A 25,242-nucleotide genomic window follows, 5' to 3' on the forward strand; every position below is an offset into this window, starting at 1 on the left:
GTGCTCGTGAAATGTGGCAGTGCATTTGTAAGTGCTACCTGTATTTCTCCTGAAGTCTCACCTGAGCTTCTTAAAGTGTCCTGCAGGTTGTCGGTCCCCAAGTTAATACCTGTAGGTGAGGGAGAGGAGTTGGAAATAAGGTGTGTGGATGAAAACTTAGAGGAGAGCTTGTATGTGTAATTCATTCTTCATACAATGTCCAAGTCCATTTAGTACCAAATAACAGTCATAACATGGTAAAAGCCCACCGTTTTTTGAGTAGATTATTTACTTCCCCTCCCTCTCATTGTTCAAGCTGTGGGTAATCTTTGAGACAAGAATAGAAACAGATATGAGGTTTTTTCTTTGGGGGTCTTGATGATCATTTTATTTTTGAATACACGTCAGTATATGATATATTCTTCTAACCTGTTAAGTGTTTCAGATGCTAGATTATCTTCTTTTTTTAAGAATGGCCCACCCAGAGACTAGATAACTGAACTACAGAAAAACGAATATCTAAAGCATGGAGCTTTAGTCACCATATAAATTTTCTGAAGATTAAAAACCACTATTTCAAAGTTTAAAGTGTCAGATTCTATTTCAGAGTTTCTACGATAAATCAAAAGTTTTAGAAAGAGATTTTTTTTTAAGCTGCCTTATCGACATTTCAAATGCACGGAGGCTCGCTTCCCCTCTCCAAGACCCCTGCAAACCCCCTCCCCGCCAGCTCCTCCAAAAGGAAAAAATAAAAGCAACCATTGCCTCTTGTTGGCAGTAGAATTTATTCAGTAATTTACTTCCCAGCCAACTGCAGTCACTGCCATTGCCTCTGGGCACTTGTTCAAAAACGCAGAAATGAAATAACAGATTGGCCAGACCGCACACAACTCCCCAGTCACAACCCGATTATCTCCTCGTTCTGTCACCCCCACCAGGCAGCAGCCTGGGAGGCGGGGTGGTGATCACGAGTATTTGTGCAGCTCGTTCTCGTCCACGGCTCACGGCTCCGCCGCCCGGCTCCCTTGTTCATCATCCTGAGGGTGCATGAGGGAGGCCAGGGCCTTCGGATCCCTAGAGCATCGTAAAGGGCTTCTGTGCCCTATTCCCACCTGGGAGAGTCCTGAGAAAACCGAAACAAGATACAGGAACCAACTTCCTCCCATTGTGGGGCGGAAGGCAGCGCCGTGTGGATTTTACTGAATATCCAGTCTCTCTCCATTTAAGTTATTTTTAGTTCTGTGCGGGTCAGAGTCAAGCTGAGCCGTTGCTTCATTTCATGTTGTGGGGCCTCTGCAGGGTTGGTCCCCTCCTGCAAAGCAGATTTCTCTGGCCAGATGACTGGATAGGAGAGGAGGAACTGTGTTTCCTCGAGAGAGAGACTCATTTTCTGATTGTTGCTTTCTGGTGAAATTCCGCTTTAAAATCATAGCCACAAGAGACAAATGTTTGAGGAGGGTGTGGGCTTGCTTTCTCCCTTGGCCAAGTTGTTAAAATAGAGAAGTTTTAGAACTCAAAGGATGAGCAACCCAAAGGAAAATGCCTTTTCTCTTCCAGAGTGGTCTATCCTAGAGACCAGACATGGTTCTTTAGGGTGGTTGGCTTTCGGGGGTGGTTTCCATCCCAGTGAGCTTCGCCTTTTATGCTGTCTTCATCCCATCCCTCCGTTCAGGACACAGCCCCAGAATTACATCTTCTATTAGCGAGTGATTCTTAGAGGGGGTGCAGAGTTGGGGTGATGTTGCTTAGTTTTGCCCCCAAAGACCCCTGCACCCTCCTGGGTGGGGAACACAGCTGGAGTCTGATGAGAGCGTGCAGGGCCCACCGACCCTGTTGAGGACCATGGAGTCAGCCCTGCTCCCTGCAGATTTCTGGCCACTCGTTGGTAAAACCTGGACAAAGGAGACGAGACGTATGCTGAGGAAACGAGAAGGAGGAGAGAACCCAGCTGAATGGTTTTGAAACAGGTGGACTTTCCACTGAAAAAAGCAGGACTGGACTTGAGTTAATCCATCCTGGAGAGAATTGTTCTCTGTGAAGGTTGAGCTGGGTCCGGGTGGGAGCAGGCCACCCCTCACCCCTCCTAGGTGAGAGAGAACACGGTGAAATAAAAGCATTTAAATGTGTACAAGGTGGCTTGCATGAAATTTGTAATTGTTGGTGCTTCTTCTTGCTGATTGAATCCTAACTGCCCTGTCCCCTCCTTTCCATGCCAGCTCACACCCCAGACAACAGCTTCCTGGGGTTCGTGGTCGAGCAGCACCTGAACTCCAGCGACATCCACCACATTAATGAAATCAAGAGGCAGAACCAGTCCCTGGTGTACGGCAAAGTGGATAGCTTCTGGAAGGTGAGTCAGGCTGTGCACGTGCCTCTCGTTCTGAAAAGAAGCTTGTCGTGTAATTTAACTTTGATCCAGGGAGTAATCAAGCCAAGTGGCCACAGCTTAACGGGGTCTGCTCAGAAGTAAACAAGAACATTCAGGAATTCGAGGCTGATGGGCGTTTGCGTGTCTAACAAAGGCTGTACCTGCTCATCTGTGCAGTGGCTACACAACAGAGCCCCTTACTCTTTGCACGTTGGAAGTGACACATGCCGCCTCCTTTCCCAGAAGCCAGGGCCCCACAGGGGCGGGATACCTTTCTGGGGCAAGGCATTGCACAGGGAGACCCTTTGCCAAGTGATTCATTTCCTCTGACTTCTGTGAAATGGTTTGTAAAGGGAGGCAGCTCCCTTTGCTGGGGAGGGCGGTGGCCCTCGCATCCTCTTGGCTGTGGTCAGTACTCAATAAACAGGGAATGGAGATGCCTGCCTGGGCTGACTGCAGGCAGTTTACTTGGGGACACCTTGGTTGAAACAACATTCTTGGTCACAGGCTGAGCCAGGTTTTCCAAGAACATTGGACTGTCGGGTCATAGAGAGCCGCTTGGCCCCCCTGGGTGATTTCCAGGCCCCATCTGGGGAAGGTACGAGAGAAGGGGAACCGGATTGGGGCGTGACCTGTTGACATGGCGTGCAAATCTTTTTATAAGCAAAGTCCACCTTAGTATGCAAATGTTGCAGATTTTTTGGAGGGTATGTTTGTGCAAGATGGAATAGTCTCCAGGATGTCAAAATCATCCCTCTTCCTAAACATAAAAGTTAATCACTTTCTGGAATGCTTGGGAACTGTGATCTCCTGTTACCATGTCTCCCTTACTGAGGACATTAGAAATCTGACCACTGAGGTTGCACATGGTGCACAGGTGGAAGATTTCCTGTTCTTGGCCTTCTGACCCTGTGTTCAGAAAAGGGAAAACATTTTCATCCCCTCTTCCGTTCTGAAATGCTAACTGTGTAGAAGGGACAACACATCAGCCTATTTCTAGGGAAGCTGACTTATTTCCAGGTACCTGTCTTTGCTGGAAACAGCTAGAATCCTGTCTTAGTACAGTGGTTCTCCACTGGGGACAGTTTTACCCCCCCCCCCCCCCGCCCCAGGGAACATCTGGCAATGTCTAGGGACAATTTTGGTTGTCATGATTGAGGGTAGGGACCCCAGGCATGTACTAAGCAGAGGTCAGAGATGCTGCTAAACATCCAACGGTGCACAGGGTCGCCCCACAACAAAGAAAATTATCTGGTGCAAAATATCAGTGGTACCAAGGTTGAGAAACTAGGGCTGGATAATAAGATTTATTTCCTAATGTATTATTCCACATTTTCTCCTCTCGAGTAAAATAAAACCAGTTGAGATTCTAAATGGTTATTTAAAGTGTTCCCATGAATTTATACATCTTTGCTTCCTTTGCGTCAAAATCAGCCCTGTGTGAACAGAGCATTTTTCAGCTGACATTCACGTGAACTTGGGTTGAAAAGGGTGCATTGGATGTTCTCATTCTCAGTTCTTTTGTAAAATGAATGCATCATGGCACTGGTTTTAGGAAGACGGGCTCTTTAAAAAAAAAGAAATGTAACTCCCTTCTCCCTCTTGTACCTGTTCAAAAAAAGTAGTTTGCACGTCCACACAGACTTGACCTTGAAATTATAGACTTCTGTTTTGGACCCAAGTGCAGCTTCCTCCTAGGCGCTTCTGGCAGCTTTTTCAGTTTCTCTAGAAAAATAAAACAATAAATTGGTTCTGAAAGCTTTTTGGCCACCTTTTTTTGGACAAAATAATACTGCCAGTAAAAGGATGATTTGCTTGATGCCGATCAGAATCCCTAAAGTATTAACCATGTTGGCTCAAGTGATTTAGGGTTGGAAATCCCTCCAAAACCCCACAGGTGACCTGAGTTTCCCCATGCCGTGCATCATCCAAGTATTACCAAACGCCGAGTAGGCAGTGTGTCTACATTAGCATTTGTCTGAATACCAAAAATCTAGAGTGGTGTTTCTATTTTAATACGTCATTATTTACTACCCAGCATTCTTTGATGCGAAAGGCCCCAAAAGGTGAAATATACTGTAAAGTGTTCAGGTAAATTCAGGACATCATCTCAGACTTTTGAACACAGCACGGTGTATGAGAGTTTAGTTTCTGTTTTCAAAATTTCCCCATCCAGTAGTACTTAGTGCATAGAAATCTGTCGTGTTCAACACTGACTTTAGCTAGCAGGAATGTCAGTGTAATTTTTTCCCATCTTTTGCTCCGTTCTCTCCTCCCACCCAAACACCTTTGCCTCAGACATCCTTGGGAAGGGGAGCAACACTGTCAGTCCCAGGAAGTTTGGTATGGCAGTGGGGGCATGTGGGCGGGCACAGGTTTGGACCAGATGATTCGGGCCATCCTCCCTCACCCTCAGATTCTAGGACTCACTGAAATTCTGAAGATAGCAGCTATGCTATCCCTCCTACTCCACATCCCGCCACCTGCCGAAGCGCGTGATTGGGGAATGCCACCCCATGACCCCTCCACCCTTCGCTGATTGGCCTAGGGGGTTGTCCTCTGACCCAAGGCAGTCTGGCTCATTGGTGGTTGGCTACCATGATTCTGGCTCAGAAAGCCAAGCTGGGTCAATGGTATTCTTCACTTGACATTGGAAAATAGAAGGGCAGTGAGCCGTGGGGACAGAAGTTAAAAGCATGTGTCCAGAGTCGTGATGAGGCTCAGGCAAAAGCCTTCCAGGAGTCCAGTGATGGGGAAGCAGGACCAGTTTGGAAAGGAAGAGGGTGTTGTTGAGAAAATGATGGAGCAGAACCATAGGGAGGAGAGGTACCACTGTGAGAGATGTGGGGTGCTTTGCAAGGGCCAGGTAGGAAGGCAGACAGACAGAAACCACCCACGTAGCCTGGAGAGAAAGAGTAGTTGCTGGAGTTCCTGGAAGCTTTCTTTTTCCAGATCATTCATGTCTTTCACACACTGTTCCCTTTTAGTATATCTTGAGTTGTTTCTGTTCCTTACAGTCATATGAAGGATATCTTCTAAAATATGTCTTCTCTGCCTTCCAAATGCCTATCAAGAAATACAGTCTGTTAAATATTCAGGATAAGGAAGAGTGGGGCAACTCTTCAGCTCCTCCCACTGGTCCCCAGTTTATGGCTAAGGTACACAATACAGTGGTTTTGTCCTGATGTTATAATACATAGTGGAGAGGTAGTGGGGAGAGAGGGGACCTTGCTGTCTGATTCCAGAACCGAAAGATGCCTGCTTAGGGAGCATCATTACCCAAGACCCTTAGCATCAAATGAGACTATGTACAGCCTGATTCCAAGCACAAGTCTCTTTCTCAGCCCGATAGCCCACAGTTCTAGGGTCTCCATATCTACCCTGCGGCAGTCTGGTCATTGGCGTCAGCTAACACGTGTGCCTGGAAGGGGAGATGTCTATCCAGTGGCTGAATTCAAAGTCCTTCAACATCCTGTTACCTTAGGTCATCAGGGAGTGAAAAATTAGGCAATTTTGTAAAAATAAGGGATTTTGAAAACTGTAGAAATTAGAAGTAATTGAAATCTTGCTTAACTGTAGTCTTTATTTCCATGTTTCTTTAAAAATAGTATCCTGAGCACCACTGACTCTTCTGTTGATGGTGAGTCAGCATTTTAGATATGTGTGATCCCACTGTGATGTTTTATTACTTCTGGATACACACCTGCTGCTAAAGGAGGTGTTCTGAAGGCCTTGCTTTGAGCCCCTCCAAGGAATAAGCATAGCCTCTGAACCACAAGCTGGAGTTCAGACGTTAGTCTGCAGTTCACCAGTGTGAGAGGTAATTTACCGCTTTGAGCCTGGGGTGCCTGACCTGTGAAATGGGAGCAGTAATTACTACCGCATAGAGCAGGGCTTCTCAGCCATCATAGTGCATGTGAATCACCTGGGATCTTGTTAGAAGATGCTGACTCTAACTCAGACCTTCTGGCGTGGGGCTGAGACCCTGCATTTCTTGCAAGCACCCAGGTGATGTTCAGGTGCTGTTGATCAGAGCGCTAGGCCTTGGGATGGGATTGTGGAGCGTGCTTGGCCCTAAGTAGCAGGCCAGTCAGTGAAAAAATAATCCCCTTTTCCTCTTTACTGTGGCCTTCCTGTTCCTTCTGTCAGGCTGCCAGCTCTCATGTTACTTTTTACCCCCAATAGTGCCTGATTCCAGTCACCCCCCACGTCTCACTTCCCACGAAGCACATTTTCGCACATTTGCTAGCATTACCACTGCTAGTCTCTGGCCCCTGGCCCCTTGGAGTGGGGCACGCCTGTGGTCAGCAGTGGACTCTGAGAGGAGATGGGAGGCCCAGTACCTTCCTGGGCATCTGCTGTCCTGGTTTGTACATTCAGCGCCTGCTGGGCAGTAGGGCATAGTGGTTAAGAACACAGACATAGAGCCAGGTAGCTGGGTTCAAATCCTGCCTCTGCCACGTCTGCCCGATCTTGGGCAAGTTGCTTAACTGCACTTGGCCTCATTTTTCCTAGGGGATGATGACAGTAGGGTTTCTGTAGTGATTAAATGCAATAATATTTGTAAAGGGCTTAGAAAAGGGCCTGGCACAGAGTAAGTCTAAATAAATGTTTGCTGCTGTTATTAATATTATTGGGGTCAGATCAGAAACAGTGAGAATCGATGGGGATGTGAGATGGGGGTGGCGGGGCAAGGTAGAGCCTGTGGGGAACTGGCAAATACCAGCCTGCTCACAGATACTCAGATTCCAATCCTGAAGCTGCGTCAGCAGTTGGCAAACTCTGGTCCCTGAGCAAAATCTGTTTTTTGTAAATAAAGTTTTATTGGGACATAGCTACACCCATCCGTTGTCTATAGCTGCTTTTGCACTAATGTGATAACGTTGTATACTTGTAGTAGACACTCTATGACCAGCAAAGCCTAAAATATTTATTACCTGGCCCTTTATAGGAGAAGTTTGCTGACTCCTGAACTACGCCATGTCCCATGTAAACCAAGTCCCTACTAGAGGACACATTTGGCAAATAGTCCCTGGCAGGGATCTATCTTATCGGAGGTCTTTTTAGCTTGTTTGGGGGTTCTTGGTTATGTTGTGTGTGTAAATATGCCTGATTTGAGCACTTTCAATTGTTTCTAGCTCCAGACCCCAGGGGCCTGTCTAGCTGCAGCCCTAGCTTGCCCTGGCAGCAACCAAAGTCAGCTAGTCTCACCTGAATTTGGAAAGCTCCTTTTTATCTAGATGACAAAGACTGTATGGGTTTTTGTCTGTTTTGTTTTGTTTTTCACTGAGTATATTTGATTCACAATGTTGTGTTAGTTTCTGCAGTACAGCAAAGTGATTCAGTTATACATATATGTACCTTCTTTTTCATATTCTTTTCCATTATGGTTTATCACAGGATATTGAATATAGTTTCCAGTTCCCTGTGCTCTACAGTAGGACCTTGTTGTTTATCCATTCTATGTATAATAGTTTGCATCTGCAAATCCCATATTCCCAGTCCATCCCTCTCCCACTCCTCTTCCCCCTTGGCAACCATGTCTTCTTTTTTTTTTTTTAAATTTTATCAAAGTATAGTTGATTTACACAAGTCTGTTCTTTATGAAAGACTGTGGTTTTAAAATGTCCCCTAAAACGACATGTAGTCCCATACCCACAGGTTCCAGAGCAAGGGAGCAAAATGATTTTTTTTAACTTGTAACATAGTTTTATTATCACATTTCAATTATTAAACAGTGAGATCTCCAAACAGATATCCCACAGAACTACCATTTTTTCCAATAAAAATGTTACACTACTACGGTTGCTTCTCACATTCAATGTTTATCCTGTATTCAAGCTTCTGATAAATCAACTGTAAATTGGAATCCTGTTTCTGAGGCATTTCCTGGTATACTAGGCAGTGCATTAGAAAAGAGATGACATTGCATTTAGTCTATAATATTCTTTTAAGCGTCTCTATATAATTAACCATTCAAAACAAAAGTGCAAATGTGCAAATGAGGGAGAACAAAAACAGTTTCTAAGCGTGTACTGCATCATACGGGATATAAATCCATACAACTGCAAACAGAAATGTGATATAACCTTTCCCTTCTCTCATCCTAACTTCCTGCCCTTTTTAATCCACTCTCCACAGAGCATTAGTCCATGTGATCTTTTTAAAAATGTAGATTGGATTGTGTTCCTTCTTTTCCAAAACTCTCCAATGCCTTCATTGTACACTTAGAGCACATTGCATTTCCAGTGAAATCCGGTCTCGGTCGGTGGTTGAGCAGGCTCTCTGAGAGGAAGCCACATGTGCTCTGCACCCACCTCTCTCCATCTGCTCCCCAGGCTCTGGCTACGCAGAGTTCAGGGCCCCACTCCCTCCATGCCAGGGGCTCATCCCCTGCAAGGGCGGCTCCCTGCCCTGGCTCGCCCCAACCCTCGCCTCCCAGGGCCACCTTGTCCCACGTATATGTCCTCAACCAAATGTCACCTCTCCCCATCTCTATCACCGTATCCTCTCCCTTCTTTTTATGTAATTTTAATCATTTTGTGATCACGTACTTCTCTTCTTCTGTCAGTCTCTTCTTAATTGCTAAGAAATTGAGCAGTTTGAGGACAGGAGTCATTATTGATTTTATTCTACCCAACACAGTGCCTGGCACAAGGTAGACACGCAGTAACTACTGGATGAATGAATCAATCTCCTTTTGATTTAGCAGTTCCAATCTGTGGAACTTGGGGAATGTGTTTTGCTTTGGGTATTGCCCTGTGCTCTCTGGTCCGAGGGACACTGGAAGGAGGGATTTAAAGAAAAAGGAGTGGAGCTCTACCTGTGCAAATTCCTCAGACAACAAGGAAGTGTCAAGAGGTTTTCAAAACCCCTGGTGAAATTAGTAGTGAGAGGACCTGGGAAGAGGCTGGGACCTGTCTCTGGACCAGCTCTACTGTCATCTGTGGGATTTTGAGCAGCATCTCCAGCCTCATTTTCCTCCTTCTGTAGGAATGAAGAAGATACTGGTAAAAAGGAGTGAATTATTGATATACCCAGCAACATGGTAAACCTCAAAATAATTACACTGAATGAAAGGACCTAACATAAAAAAGAGTCTATACTGTATGAGTCTATGTTTATAAAACCCTAGAAAATGGAAACTAATCCATGGTGACATAAAGCAGATGGGCACTGCCTGGAGAGGGGTGAGGGAGAGAGGTGGGTATATCTGCCGTCTTGATGGTGGTGATGGGTTCGTGTTATATCCATATGTCAACACTTATAAAATTGTACACTTTAAATATGTGCAGTTTTTTCCTTAGAGGGCAAAAATTTGAACAGATGACCATGTGAGGGAAGGAAACAGGCTTTTGAATATGTTATTCTGTACAAGAGGCCTCAGAAGCCAAGCATCTGGGAGAGAAAATGTTCATTGTTATGATGTTGCCAGAACCATTATATTGCCTTTGAAAAGCACACATGGCCATGGGTGCAAGTTTTAAAAAAATGTGCAGTTTATTATATGGCAATTATACCTCAATAAGGCTGTTAAAAATTAAATTAAATCAGAGTTGGCAAACAGTGACCTGTGGGCCTATAGCCTTCAAGCTAAAAATGGTTTTTACATTTCGAAAGTTGCAAAAAATACAAGAAGTAAATGTAAAAACAAAGGAATATATGACAGAGACCTTAATTGTTCCCACATAGTCTAAAATATTTATTTGCTGTGAGTCCATGTACAGAAAAAGTTTGCTAAGCCCTGAATGAGATCAGTAATTATTCACCTGTGTTCTTTGGAGCCCTGGAGACCAGCTGCTACGGGAAGTAAAAGGGTGGCTGCACAGGGTGGGCCCCACTCACCGCAGCAGCTCTGGTTTATCTGTGGCATAGATTTGGATTTCCAGTCAAATTTCACTGGGAGAAAGGGTTCAACGGCTTTAAACAACCAAAAATAAATCTTGAAAGTCTCTAGACTAGGTGATCTCTGAGTCTGAGATAGAATCCCATTCCAGAAACTATGTCATTATCTAGCCCACTAATTTCGTTGATTTGGGCTTAGTTTAAATTAATGCAAAGTTGGAAATGGGAGTTGTTTGGAGAAATGCTGTTTTATTTTATAATAGGATTTAACGACTCTTAGTATATTGTTTTAATGAATCGCCAAAGACCTTCGTCATTAAAGGATATACTGACATCCTTGAAAAGAACACATTTTTTGTAAGTAGGTTATACCTTGTCATCCTGTTCTTCAAAATACTTGGCCAGACTTTTCTTCGCAGATGAGGTAGAGATAAACCAGATACATTTATACCTACCTTCAGTCAAATTGACCTATACATTTTTTTATTTTACCATTTTTTAAATCTTTATTGGAGTATAATTGCTTTACAGTATTGTGTTAGTTTTTCCTGTACAACAGAGTGAGTCAGCTATATGTATACATATATCCCCGTATCTTCTCCCTTTTGAGCCTCCCTTCCACCCTCCCTATCCTACCCCTCTAGGTCATCACAAAGCAACGAACTGATCTTGCTATGCTCTGCAGCAGCTTCCCACTAGCCATCTATTTTACGTTTGGTAGTGTGTATATGCCAGTGCTACTCTCTCACTGCGTCCCAGCCTTCCCTTCCCCCACTGTGTCCTCAAGTCCGTTCTCTAGTCTGCGTCTCTATTCCTGCCCTGCCACTCGGTTCATCAGTACCATTTTTCTAAACTCCATATATATGCGTTAGCATACGGTATTTGTTTTTCCCTTTCTGACTTTACTCTGTGCGACAGACTCTAGGTCCATCCACCTGACTACAAATAACTCAATTTTGTTCCTTTTTACGGCTGAGGAGTATTCCGTTATATATATGTGAATTGGCCTATACCTTTTGAAATAATGAAATTGAAATCAGTCTTGTTGAAGTTTTTCTGGAAAACATTATGATCACAGCTCGCGGTTTGGTTCCAGTCAGGAGAGCTTTCAGAAGTATCCCTGTATCTCCCCTAGTTTATTCCCCTTGGGGCCACGGGGGTAGGGCGGGGGAGTCAATCAGAAAAGACCTCATCGTGAGCCCTGCGAGACCACACTTGCCCGTGGCAGGGAGCACGTTGCCTCTCCTTGGGGAGGACGTCCATGTCCCCGTGCAGATGTGCTCCTCCAGGGCAGCCACTGGCCAAGCCTCAGTCTCCTGTGCGTGCCATCCTGCGTGGCTCAGGGCCTGGCCCACAATAAAGGGCAGTCACTCTGCAGAGCCTTTTCCCACATTCATGTACACTCTTGTGGGGGGAGGTGGGGAGAACAAGGAAGAGAAGCCAAATGCAAAGAGAAACATCAGGCATGAATCATTGGCTTTTAGGACTTCAAGGGCTACAGTCCAAGAAACTTAAGGACTTTCAAAAATAGCATGGGCTGCATGCCGACGGTACCTGATGCCGCGTGGCATCTGGTGTGAGTTCGTCGGTGTGTGAGGAGCAAACGTGTGTAGGAATGGACTCTGAATTCGAGGCTCAGAGAGCCTTGGGTGGCCTTTCCCCCCATCTCATCATCCTAGCGGTCTGTCTCCTGTTTCAGCCAGCTCTCTGCTGTCATCTGAAACCCACTGAGGTTTCCTTGTCGACTGGCAAAGAGAGCACATCCTCCTTGTCATCCTTCCATTTAAGCCCAGAAACGTGGATTGGAGACAGTCTGGAGCAGCTGGAGGAGCCCTGGGTGGGAAAGCAGATGCCCAGATTCTAATTTCAGCTGCACCGCTCGCCGACTGCGTATCCTTGGAACTCATTTGCCCTCCGGGTCTCACTTTCCTCATCTGTAAGATGAGGTAGAGGCCTGGATGTTCTTTGGTTTTGTTCCCCAGAGTTCCATGATTCTATAATCTCAACTCCTTCTCGGCCTCCTCTAATTCTTTCAGGAGCAAGGGCACAGGGAAGATTGCCTCCAGGACAGCTTTATGGGCCGTCAGAAGTAGGGCAGCGGGATGATAATTGGGCCAGGCCAGGCACAGAGGCTATAAAACTCACTGCCTGGGGAAAGGACGGCGTTGCTGGGACTTAGCATTTGTGTGTGTAAAAGAGATTTCAGGGGGTCCTTGACAGTAAGCTTGTGTGAGTCAGCAGTGTGGGGGAGCTGTCAGAGTCGGCAGTGGCCCTTCAGGAGTGACAAATGAAGGGCTGGTGGTTCCCATGCCTTTGAGAGCACCCAGTGGGCTCCAGGGTGTGGCGGTGACTCTGATGAGATCTCATCCTGGTTCTGCCCTGACCAGCTGTGTGATCCCAGGCAAGTGCCTTAGGCTCCCTGTGCCTCTCTTCTCTCATCTGTAAAATGAGTGGTAATAATAGCACTTACTTTAGGGTTCTTAGGAAGATCACGTGAGTTAATAAATACAAAGCTCTTAAAACAATGCCTGGTATTCATTAGTATCTGTTAGTTTTTGCTGTTATTATCATCTAGGCAAATTAGAGCCTTTTGATTGGAAGGAGTACCATGTGGGGAGACTTAGAGCGTGCTTTATGAAGACTGCTTGAAGAAATGGGCTTGATTGAGGCTGCAGGTGGGCAGGTGAGAACTCCACAGGGACGCCAAACAGATGAGGAACCAGATTGGTCCTGGATAACCCGCAAAGGCAGTAAACGTGCTGCTCGTGAATGTCCCGAGCTTTCGGGGACAATTAGACAAAGCATAAGTCAGCTGTCAGCGCCAATCCAGAGGTGAGGCAGGCCGCCTGGGAAGCCACTAACCCACCGCCACTGTTGGCTGCAGGGACGTTGGCACGGCTTTGGGAGAGGGGTCACTGGTGCCAGGGGATGTGGGGCTGCCTGAAGTGTACTGGCAGCCGGAGAGGATATGTACGTAGAAGGTGGGTGGAAAGGGGCAGGAGGGAAAGAGACAGGAGAGGGCATTTCAAGGAGAAACCCCCACAGACGTTGTTTTAAATTATTTTTTTATTGAAGTATGGTTGATTTACAATCTTGTTACTTTCAGATGTACAGCAAACTGGTTCGATTTTATATATATGTATGTGTGTATCTGAAAAAGAGTATATAGATAAAAGATATATATGTATATTCTTTTGCAGATTTTTTTCCCACATAGGTTACCCCACGAACATTTTTGTTTAGCCAGCACCTTTTTTTTTTTCTCTTAAGCTGCACCGTATGGCATGTGGGATTTTAATTTTAGTTTTCCGACCAGGAATCAAACCCGTGCTCGCCACCATGGAAGTGCGGAGCCCTAACCACTGGACCGCCAGGGAATTCCCAACACAACAGTTTTTAAATTGGGAAATTTGCAGTTTGGGAAGGTTCCTCTGAAAAGCTAGAGTCCCCAGTTGCTCTTGAAAATGTTGGTAGTGTGGCAAACTGGACTCACTCCTCACATGCCAAAGAGTGGCTGAGCTGAGTAGTGGCTACCTCCGCATGTGGGTTAGGGGGTGTTCCAGGAACGGAAATCTTTCCAGGGCCGTCTCTCACCTCCATGGCCTGCTTGGCCCCCAGAGGTATTTGAGATTGTGACCTTGCCCTAGGGAAGCCGGAAAGAAGCCACCCTTTGAGTCTCCTGCTCTCAGGGAGTAGGTTTCCTCAGAAGAGGGTGAAGTGACAGAAGAAACTTTGAATGGAAGAATGAATTCCATGTTTCTTCTGGGCCACAGCATCCTTTGAATGGTCCATATGGAAGTCGTCAAATTGTGAGGCATAGGGGAAGTTTTGAGAGTAAGATGAAGGCCATTTTCAGCCTGCTGCTCCAGCAGGAAGCCTTAGTTCTTGAAATCTGTCTGTGAGGCTTTGAGTTTTTCTTCTCGTCAGAGCCCAGCCCTGATAGGACCTGACAGAGCTGCTTCTGCCAAGTTGTCTTGTGGTTGAAACAGAGTTTCAACCTTTGGGTTGGTGGTTGGGGTGGCTGGGAAGAAGGCATGGCTGTTGACTCTGTATCTGGGACTTGGAGCCTGTTGGCTTATTGCTTATCTACAATGTTCTGAAGTCTTCAGGCGCCTTCCCATAGGGGAGTGAAAACCTCTCCTTTGAAGTCAGCTGACAGAGCCTCTCAGGGGTACAGTTTCAAACAGCAGCTCTGTTGTAGGTCCACGCAGGGACCTGGCCTGACCCTCTGGGGTAGCAGTGACTTATGGGGTGGGGGGGTGGGTTGCTGAAATGATTTCCAGCCTCTGTTCCAAGAAAACTCCAGAAAAGCTTAAGCTGGTGCTTAGAATCTAGGTCAATGTTAAACAAACTTGCCTGATCATAAGTTCCACATGGGAATTTGTTAAACATCCTGATGTAAGGGGCCCTGCTCGGCCTCATTGAATCAGAGCCTCCAGGGAAAGGACCTGGGAATTGTATGTGGCTCCAGGTGCTTCTTTTAAATAGGCAAGTTTGGGAAACACTGTACTAGGTAGTCAGAATTTTCCTAGGTCAGTAAAACCTTAATCGCTTCCTTTCCACACATGCTGGATGGCGGCTTCGTAGCCAAGAACCACCTCATGCTGTAGAACAGGGGTCCCCAACCCCCGGGTTAGGAGCCAGGCTGCACAGCAGGAGGCGAGTGGCGGGCGGGCGAGTGAGCAAAGCTTCATCTGCCGCTCCCCGTCGCTCCCATTACCGCCTGCACGATCCCCTCCTCACTGTCCGTGGAAAAATTATCTTCCACAAAACTGGTGCCAAAAAGGTTGGGGACCACTGCTGTAGAAGATGTGTGTGCCCTTGTTTTACCAGGCAGTATCCAGTGCTCCTAGCCCCAGGCCCATCCCCCAAGGACCCACCCTCTTATTTTCATGGAAACAGCAAGTTGCTTAAATTAATCCATGCGAGGGTGCCTTCAGCAGCTAAGGGTTCCAGTGAAGTCTCTCTCAAGAAAGCTTGCCTTTTAATCCAGTAATTCAAATAAGAATTTGTAGGAATTAAGAAGTTACAAAGCACTTCCACATAACCTCAGTTTTACAGGTGATAAAACAAAGCCTCAGAAACATTTAGAAAAAACGAATCCACCTTAAGGTATAGATGATAGTTCTCTTGATGCCATTCCTTTTACTGCAACATGACCTTTAGAGAGGTCACCAATGGTCCAAAGGTGTGAATGATGAATGGTGGAATTTCAGGTCTTGTCACAGGTGGTTAGGGAGGCATTTGAGGGCCCTAGGGGTGGAGAGTAGGTTTCTTGGTGCCCCTCCGGAGAACCGCCATCCAGTTGCTAACTCTGTCCGTGACTGGCAGCTCCCCCGAGAGGCGTAAACAGCTAAGTGTAAATTACCACAGCTGGGAGAAGAAAACATATCAAAGTATCGTGGGCAAAAAGAGGCCCCCTGTGCCCAGCAGTGGATCCCTTCCAAAAACCAGGACTGGCTGGGGTAGCAGGAGGCTGAGGCAGCCAGCGATCATCCTGAGGGTGGGGTGCTTCTGGAAGATTCCGAGTCACTGCCTGCCCTCTCTCATAATGCTGGGATGAGTTCATTTGTAGCTCTTAGTAAACACAGCTGTTGTGGTTGTAATTTGCCTCAAGCCTTTTTACTATTACTCCAACCCTAACAGTTTGGCAACCGGTATGGGAACAGTGGTGCTTAGGGATGGGAAATGAAGTTGCTGTCTGAGAGCAGAGAGACAAGAGCAGCGGCTGTCTGTGGGCAGAACCCACTGAATGATGCCAAGCGTCTGGAAGCCGTGCTCCACAGAGAAGGAGGAGGCAGCATCCCAGGGGTGACCAGCGGGTCTCAGGTACCCACTGATCAGCACGGGGAGAAGCCAGAGGACCGTGCAGAGAGGAGTTACAAAAGTGTTGGGAGATTGTATCTTTCAAGTGAAGAAAGAGTTAAGATCGTTCTTGAGAAGAAAGAGTTAAGATCATTCTTGAGAGGAGAGACAGACATAATGCCTGTGAATTTATAACAGTCTGAAAGGCGTGCCTTTCTGAATGTGAGGCATAGCTTTATAAGAACAACTGAGATATCGTATTGATATAATGTTTCCCTCAAATAGAACATGATTTAAGCACAGCTTATAGGAATATGGTTTTGGATGAGACTTCTAGGCATCGTTCGGGTTCTTCTGAAAGCACAGACACAACTAGACGAGACACATCAGTACTCAGGCATGCCAGGCAGAAGCTGGTTGGGCCAGGAGGATGTGGCTACCCTGTTAAAAACGCAGAGATACTGAGAGCAGAGGCTGAGCTGGGCGGTGGTCCCACATACCTGCTTGTAGCATTTCAGCCCAGCTGAAGATGTGCGGTCCTAGGAGACTTGAGAGACATGGAGCAATTGACCAGGACATCAACACTGTCCCATCTCAAGGAAGGCTTCCTGGGGGGAGGGGAACTTGGATGTCTTTGGTTCAGGAATGCAGATCCCTGAGGCTGCCTGGCTTCGTCACAGGAGGATGAAGTTCGTTCCCCATCGGCCTTGCCAGAGAGGGGCTCAGACACACCTAAAAGAGGATGCCTTTACATGGGTTCCCTGTGGTCCATACCTTGTTTAGAAACTCAGCAAAGAAAGCAAACTCATGATAGTAAAAGGAAATAGAAGTGTGGATTTATGGCTGTTTCTTGGAGGAAAAAAGCCAGGTAGAAGTATTGTTTTAAAATGAGGTTAGAAGCAACTCGGATTATAAATCTGAGAATGGTAGTCAAAGAAGTTGATTGATTGTGTTGGGCTGGTTGAAGGAAGTTTGACCTCTTGCTGGTGCTGTTTACACCGCCAGGGGGATCAGGTATATGCGGTGTCTGTGTGAGTCGGCACCCAGGTGGCTTCCCAGGCCAACTGGAATCCTCGAGGAATAATTTTTGGTAGGAAGTGAAGCTGTAGACTTTGACCTGTGTAACCTTCTACATCAGCACGAAGCCATTTCATTGAGACTTTGAAACAGGCTCTACAAGGACAGAGCTGGTTGGTGGGGTTTTATAGTAAAAATACAGATTGGGAGCATCATTTACAATGTAGAATGTTTCTGGAAACGGAACTCATCATTTTATTACAAGAAGAGGTATGACCATTGAGAAACTGATAAACCAATTGAGAAGATTTTTTTAATGTAGTTATGTGTGCTTCTCAAATCATACTTAGCATCTATATACAATTTCATACTTAAATAAAAGTCATATAAGCAGCATATGCTCCTAAAATCTGGCTGTGCAGCCCTCCGTACGGAGTGAGTCCATCTGTATTCAAGATAACTCGGACTCCCCCCTCAAGAATCCCGGTGCAGCCTCAGGGACAGCAGAGCTCCAGGGAGCGCTGGAGTTATCCCCGGTCAGTTGGAATTCTTACAGCTGGCCGGCCTTTGAGGCTCCCTTCCCTGATTCTATTTTTAACTCGCTTGAGCTCCTCTAAGAGGTGGTGATGGTTGTGACTAATAGTTGAGCATTTCCTGTGTTCCAGGCATGATTGTCGCAATAGCTCTGTCAAGTCAATACTATTATTAACCCCATTTTTGAGTGAGCAACTGAGGCAGAGATTTAAGATCCCACATGTAGTAAATGGCTGAGTCAAGATTTGAACTGAAGGATCGTATACTGCAGCCCCTACCCTGCACCGCCTCCCAAGAAGTGGGCTCTCTCTCTCTAACTTCTTCCTCTTTCTCCCGCCCATCCCCTCAGATCCTAGGAGCCTGAATATATCCACGATGGCATCGATAGATTTTAAAGAAAAGTTCTGCAGGATTCTGTATAGAGACTTAAAATCCCGTATGTAGAACTAGTGGAACTGAATGGGTGAAACCATTTCCTTCTGCACAAATCTAAAGATGAAACCTGTCCGTTTTTATTATATTTAAAACAACTGATATATATAGGAACTGACTTGCGTATCATGGCTTGCAAAGATATCTCTGCCTTTTAGGGAGCTTAGAGAGACAGAGATACCGACCCAAACTAGTGAAAAGTGGGCAAAAATTTAAAATGAAGTTAGAAACTAGGTGGAAGAGTAGTCCCATGAGCCCAAATAGCATTTGAAGGTGTCAGGACTTTGAGGATGAGGATGGTCCCTGTAAGGCAGGAGTGATGGTCCATGTGTGGGCTGGGGGACTGCATCTGATTTCCTTAATGAAGTCACAACTCACAGCTCCAGTGGAGGAGAGAGAATGGGCCACGTGGTGGTGGTGGTGGTGGGAGGGAAGGGGCCTAGGAAGCCAACAGCAGTGGCTTTGACCTGATTATTTCATCCTCTTTCCAGACTGCTGGGGAGTTTCATGACTGCAGACTGGGAGTTGGTGGGGGGTGGGGTCCCCCATAGAGTCCTGCAGCTTGTCCCCAACACAACCCCAGAGGCCATGACCATTCCCATTACAGGGAATGAGTAGAGCAGTGTACAGCCCTGTTGATCTAGACCAGTTGGTAATCATTCCAGGTCCTGGCAGCCCTGCCAAGGTTTGGCCAGGCCTCCAGATGGTGATGGTGCCAATGCACTTGCAGTGAGCAGTGTCAGACAGGCATGACCTCCCCACCAGCTTTATAAGGCAGCACCATTACCTGCTTTTCCAGGAGGAAACTGGGTCTGGGAGGCATGGAATTTGAACCCCTGCCAAAGAGAGGATACATCCAGTTCAAAGACTGACTTTCTTTTCCTTCCTTTCTCCCTCCCTCCCCCGTCTCTGCTTCCTCTTCTTCCTTTCCCCCTTTCCCCTCCTCCCCCTTCTCACCTTTTCTCCTCCTCTCCTTTTTCTCTTTTTCCCTCCCTTTCCTCTTTCTATATTTTAAAATATTTAGATCATTTGCTAGAGTTGATATAGATCATTTGCTGGAGTTAATAATAGAGAATTTGTCCTAAATCAGGCAGTGTCTTTTTATTTTCTTAACTCAGGGATGATGTTTATGTGGAATGAATTGGCAGTTGGATAATTTAAACCAGTGGCAGTTTGGTAACAACCTGAAGCAGAAGCAGAGGTGTAGCTGCTTGCATGGACAAATCCCTCACTGCTTGGACCAGATAGTAATTCTTCCTCAGTGACCCCTCAGCACAGCATATTTCCTGGTCTGGAGGAGCCTTAGGAAGGAGAAAACTCTTCCTCATCCTTACCCAGTGGCTTATCGGATGCTGCTGGAACTAGCAGGCCTCTTCCCATCCTTCCGCGGAAGCCAGGGCCCAAAATATTAGGTTAGCTTTGCTTACTTATGTTTTGTGAGCATGTGCTGACTCTTGCAGCATCGTATTCCAAGGACTGTGCCCCCCAAGTGGAACTCGGCAGCCATTGGTAGGGGGGATTCTTCCTCCCAACACCGTCCGAGGTGCTGTGAGCTCAGTGCACCCAGGCAGACCCCGGCTCTTCCACTAACCATCTCTGTGCTCTGACCAAATCCCTTCACGTGCTAAACCATGTCCTTATCCTTCACATGGGCTCACAGCATCTGTTTTGGTTACTTAATGGAGTTGACATGAGAATCAAACAATATATAGTTGAGAAAATACCTTTTAAACTATCACATGCTAGACAGGTGAGCTGTTGCTTCAGGCCCAAGCTCGTGCAGCTGGCGTGAGCAGAGTACCTCACCAGCAGTAGGTCAGACAAGGGTTTGCTTTTCATGTGGGGGTCGACAGCCCAGGGCAGAGGCGTGTCTCCATGTTAGGGTCACTGAAGACCCAGGCTGCTTCTGTCTTTCTGCTTGATCCCACTTCGCATGCTGGCTTTTGGTCACAAAAACTCCGGCAGCTGCAAGCATCCTATCTGTGGTCAAAGCAGAAAGGAGGGTGATGGGGCTGGAGCCAGCCACGTCTGTTCCTGTTATCAGAAAGAGAAGCATCCCCTGCTCGTCTTCCCCTGATGCGTCTTGTTATCTGACTGGGGTCACTTGGCCATCCTTGGCCGTAAGGGAGGCAGGGAAAGTGGAGGAAGGGACAGTTCTGATCGGCTTATCAATCAGGATTCCTGTACCCTCAGGGATTGGGACTCCTGTGCCAGGGTGGAAGGCAAGTGGATTTTGTGTCCATGGCACCTTCACTTACACCTTTCTCTTTATCTAAGTCAGGTGACACTTTGGAAGTAGGACACATTGTCAGCAGTATTGAGGGAGACAAAGTGCAAAGTCTGTGTGCTTCAGGGCCCTTCCTCCCCTACCTGATGGGACTTGGTCATTCAGAGAGCTCCCACCATCAGAACTGATCGATTTCTTTCTTTATTCGGTCCTCTCGTCCCCACGTGTTTTCTACTCCTGTTTTCTGGAGCAGAACTGTTGCCAGCTTCTCTTTTACAGAAAACTGGTTAATGCCCACACTGGCCTGATCAGCAGGTGTGTCCGAGCACGTATCACGGGCTTAATTCCAGCAGAGTCCTCAGCAAAATCCGTGTGGCACCTACGACATCCAGCACACACCTAGGTGCTTTTGCTAGTCCTCCACTCCCAACCCCACTGAGGCCTCCAGACACACGAGGTTCCCTGGCCTTGGCAGGAAGGTAAACCGATATGCCAGGTACCTGCTTACTGATGCTCAGGTACAAATTCACCCTTCCTAATTGCTCTGTGACAGTGGATCTGGGCCCTGGAAGTATTTCTTCTTTGCAGCTGGCATTAGAGCATGGTCAGTGCAGAGTGCATTAAAGACATTGCAGGAAGAAAAGGATTTGGCATCTGGTTCTGCAGTGGCTCGTGCAGCATCCAGGCCTTAGAGTGGGAGAGTGGGGATGGGGACCATGTGGTCAGGGCAGAGTCCGTGAGCTTGGGGCTCATCATCTGGGAAGCAGAGCTTGTGGCAACGTTCTCATCGTCTAAAATCAGTCTCTGTCTCTCTCTTATTTACCCTTACCGAAGGCAGATTTAACAGGCCATTTGGCCATAGACGTGTCTGTAGAACTCTAGAGGCAGGACCCAGCAATGACAGGCATGGGCTTCAGAGATGGACCAGGAATTGTTTTCAGGCTCTGCCATTTACTCTCTCTGCCCTCTTTCACCTGATACTGAACTCATCTAAGCCTCAGTGTTCCCAACTATAAAATGGGGAGAGGAATACACAACTGACAGGGTTGATTACCTGAAATCATTTTTAGACTGGAAAACAGTTAGTGGAGTGCCTGGCATATGATAATCACGCCATAAGTTGTTGGGGCACTCAGGCTTTCTGTGGGTGAGGGGACTGGGTGATTCCTGACTCCTTTCCGCTTCGAATCCTCACTCTGGCTGGGTCCACCTGGCTTCAAGCCTCTCCTCACCTCACTTCCTCTACGTCTCTGCCTTTGTCTTTCTGGTCTCTGCTCCTTCCTCTCTTCCCTGCTCATCCATCCTGTTCTCACCCTTCTCTTGATTCTTTCTCCTTATTTTTAGATTTTTGCTGTGATGAATTAACAAGTGCTTGATGAAACAGTTTAGAAATATTTGCTCAGGGCCTTGCAGAAACGCATGTGCGTTTGTTCTGAATATTTTATAATCTTGTGATGATTTGCTAGTGCTACTTGTCTCCAGGGTCAAGTGTTCCTTTCTAGTTTTGTTCTTTCAGGAATAAGATAAGAAGGAAGCGTTATTCTGGCCATGACCTGAAAGACAGATGAGTCACAACTCAGAAACAGACACAGAGGTCTCAGTCTAAGTGGTTTCTCATCCTTGGGAGGAAACATCTGTAACTTTTGAGGGCTCCCCTCCTCCAGCTGGAGAGAGTTCAAAGAATTAAATTTCATGCAGGCAAACCAGCAGATGGAGGCAGCCTGCCAGCACCCAGAAACCCAGAGAAAGTGGTTCTGTGGGCGAGTGCTGCCTCTAATGGGATTGGGACTCGTTTTACCAGCAAGTGGCTGTGGGCTGGATGGCAGGCTGCCTGAGGGCAGACAGCGGTGATCTTGTTCACATTTGCAACTCGATGCCCAGCCAGTCTCTGGCCACAGGAGGAACAAAATAATCTCTCTTTTTCCTGCCCACCCCCCACCCGCCCCCGTCCCCGCACCCATAATCTTTTAAGAAATGAAATGTGAACATGTAGATGAGGTGGGCCAGGGGAACGTGCTATGGATTCCAGACCCTCTCAATAGCATCTCCAGCATTTTGCAGTGAAAGGGGAAAAGGGGGGAAAAGTGGTTTGCATCTTGCAGTTGCAAGGGATTAGCCATGGGCTCTGAACTTGGTCTCAACTCCATTACTTGCTCTGTGGCCCTGGGCACCTTTAAAGCTCCATAAACCCAGCTTTCCCGTCTATAAACCAAGAATGACACCAACAGTGCCTGGGTCACAGGGCTGCAGAGATGAAATAAGGAAGGTCAGGGAATGGCTCATTTAGTGTCTGCCACATAGTAAGTTTCAAGGAAGACTTGCTGGCAGCTTCCTTTCCTCTAAGTCAAGGAAGGTGTCATTTAGACTCAGATTTTTTAGCACTAAGAGAGGAATTACAAGATCATTTTCTGGTCCATCCTCTCCTGTATCTGCTCTTTACTCGGCAAGATTTTAAAACTTCATCTGCTAAACAGGGATAATAATACTCATCTCACAGGATTGTAGAAAGAGGTAAACTAGAAATACGCATTAGTGTAGCGGGCACATAGTGATTGCTTAGTAAATGGTAACTATTATTATCTATGACATCACACCAATACTCAGCATTTATGGTTGTACTGAAGTTAGCCTTTAAGGAAAAACGGTTGTCTCTATCTGGACTCTGCTTTAGGCCACTAAAATGTAGGTACACCCTCCCGGGCCTTGCTTGTGCTTCAGGGAGTCTATTTAAGAAAGGAGAGGGCAGATCCCTCCCTTGCCCCCCTCACCTCCCAGCGATGTAGCTGTCAATAAGCCACCTGTCTTCTCCGAGCTTCAGTTTCCTCATCCACTACCTGGCAGGTGTGCTGTCAAGATCTCACAAGAGGAGAGTGTAAATGTTGATGCCCTGCCAGAATGGAAGCCACCTTTTTTGTGATTATGTCTTCATTCCATATTGCTTTCATTGCCGTACGTATGGTTTAGATGTTGCCATATTTAGCTGCTTTGTGTTTGCCCCACTGCAGCCAAGTGGGTTATGTTCAATATCTAACTTTCCAGAAGGCAAGAATCTCGTTTCATTCACTGATTCAGAATAGATGTGTACTATATACCAGACATCGTTCTGAGGTCTGGTACTGCAAGAGTAAATAGGTCGTAAGCTTGCCTTCATAGAGCTTATGTTCCAGTAAGGAAAAAGGCAGTGATAAACCACTGAGTAAACACATAGTATTGGAGTACAGTGATACGTTCTATGAGCAATGATAAAATAAGTTACGGAAACTGAGAATGATGGAAGTTGCCCTTTGCGGGGGACAGGGTACTCCTTTTTTACATACACCTGCCCCCTCCCCCAGATTCCAGTAAAGTCCTTACAAATAGAAGAACCTGTGTCATTTTTTATGGAAATGAGTTTTGAATTTCTCTTGAGTCATGGGAAGTTTGAATTCATGTCTTTGGCCTGGTTATAATGATTTTCTAAAATGATTATAATTCCAGGTACCCAGGTAAATGTCTGGAAAGAGTGATTGGCTTCAGAAATGCAAACATTTTTTTTGAAAATCCTGCCCAGGCTCTCAAAGGCATATCTTAGTCTTAGCTTCTTCAAACCTTACAATCAGCTCTTGGGGACTTGGCCTTAAGAGGTTTCTTCTGTCCATCATTTCCATTTGCAGTTCTTTAGAAGTTGATTTTTAGCTGCATTCATTCCCTGGACCCTTGAGTATGAACATAGGTCTTTTGTGGCAAAAGCACATTAGAAATGCATATTTTAATGAAAACCAGTATTTGCCTAGTAAACCCTGGTTGTATGAAGTAAGTGTAGGTTCTGGGGAATTTCAAAGCGTCTTTATGAGCTGGCCCCGTCAGTAATGTTAGCCCTGAGGTGTGGCCATGGTTCTCAGCCCCAGATGCTGCTCTTTGGGCTACCCGGACAGCTGTCAAAAGTCCCAGTGCTCATGCCCCCGTCTGCCCCAGACCAGTTAGATCAGAATCTCTGTGTGCCTAATAAAAGCTCCCTAGGTGACTTCAGTGTGTGGCCAAGGTTGACCGCCATGAGTGTGTCTTATGGGAAGGATGAGGCTGCCATGCAAGCCTCTTTAAAGGGTGGTTTTCAAATGTAGCATGCATCAGAATCCCCCAGGAACTGGGCACAAGTAGGTACCACCCCTAGAGATCTGGATGCAGGAAGGCTGTGCAGGGCCTGAGGATTACAGGTCTTCTAGGTGATTTTATTATAGATAGTGGGGGAACCAAACTTAAGATAGAGCTTTTCAGCCTCGGCCTCCCCAGGTGATTCTAAGCTATTCCAGAGAGGGGCATATACTGGAAAACTGAGAGTAGACTGAAAGATCTCTTGACTGACCTCCACTTCTCAAAGACCTGAGTAACCTACATCTGCCATTTCCCTGTCAAATGCGCCGTGCCCAAAAGCCCTTGGATTTGAGGCACCCCCACAGTGGCCAGGCATTTCTGCACCCACAGTTTGAATTGTGTGCACATCAAAAGTCAGGTGTGTATGTTACCAAACCTGTTTGTGCCACATATTCGTGTTGTAATTACATAGTTTCATTAACTATTACGTCAACTGATAAAACGTCAATGTGAAAATTAAGAACAGTCACTTTTGTAGAAACTTAGATTGTAGCTTTGGAAGGATTTGATCAAAATGAGTCCTCTGAAAAACGATTCACAGTTCAATTATGGATGGTTGAAACAACAGTAAAATAATGGGAACATTCATAAGAGTTTTGAGGTTGCATTTACATTGCTTTACAAGTATTTTTAAGTTTACACAACACTTTAAAGAAATTTTAGTGATTGTGTCATAGTGTTAGGTTAAAATAAAATATTACTGGTAGATAGGTATCACTTCTCATTTTTGTTTACTTTGAAGGATTCTTTTAGTTGATCACCTACTCCCTCTTTTGTTAAATAAGAAACAATGAGCAGTGATATCTGCTATAAATAAGGAGACTAGCTGTGATCAGCTATTAATGTATTGATACAGCATTAATTTTCTATTAATTTCATAGTAAATAATTTAGTGAACTTTCTA

At 46.1% G+C, this 25,242-nt stretch overlaps 1 protein-coding gene across 9 annotated transcripts in view; it reads left to right on the forward strand.

Moving 5' to 3' along the window:
* MGAT5 (alpha-1,6-mannosylglycoprotein 6-beta-N-acetylglucosaminyltransferase) overlaps nt 1-25,242 on the forward strand; it is a 355,963-nt gene that overhangs the window by 249,394 nt on the left and 81,327 nt on the right. For all 9 annotated transcript variants that reach the window (XM_057745771.1, XM_057745767.1, XM_057745768.1 and 6 more), the window contains one exon: nt 2,196-2,329. In XM_057745771.1, the coding sequence (XP_057601754.1) occupies nt 2,196-2,329 (134 nt within the window). The remainder of the gene's footprint in view (nt 1-2,195; nt 2,330-25,242) is intronic.

The sequence above is a fragment of the Hippopotamus amphibius genome, chromosome 8 (assembly GCF_030028045.1).
Source record: "Hippopotamus amphibius kiboko isolate mHipAmp2 chromosome 8, mHipAmp2.hap2, whole genome shotgun sequence".
NCBI classification, from domain to species: domain Eukaryota; kingdom Metazoa; phylum Chordata; class Mammalia; order Artiodactyla; family Hippopotamidae; genus Hippopotamus; species Hippopotamus amphibius.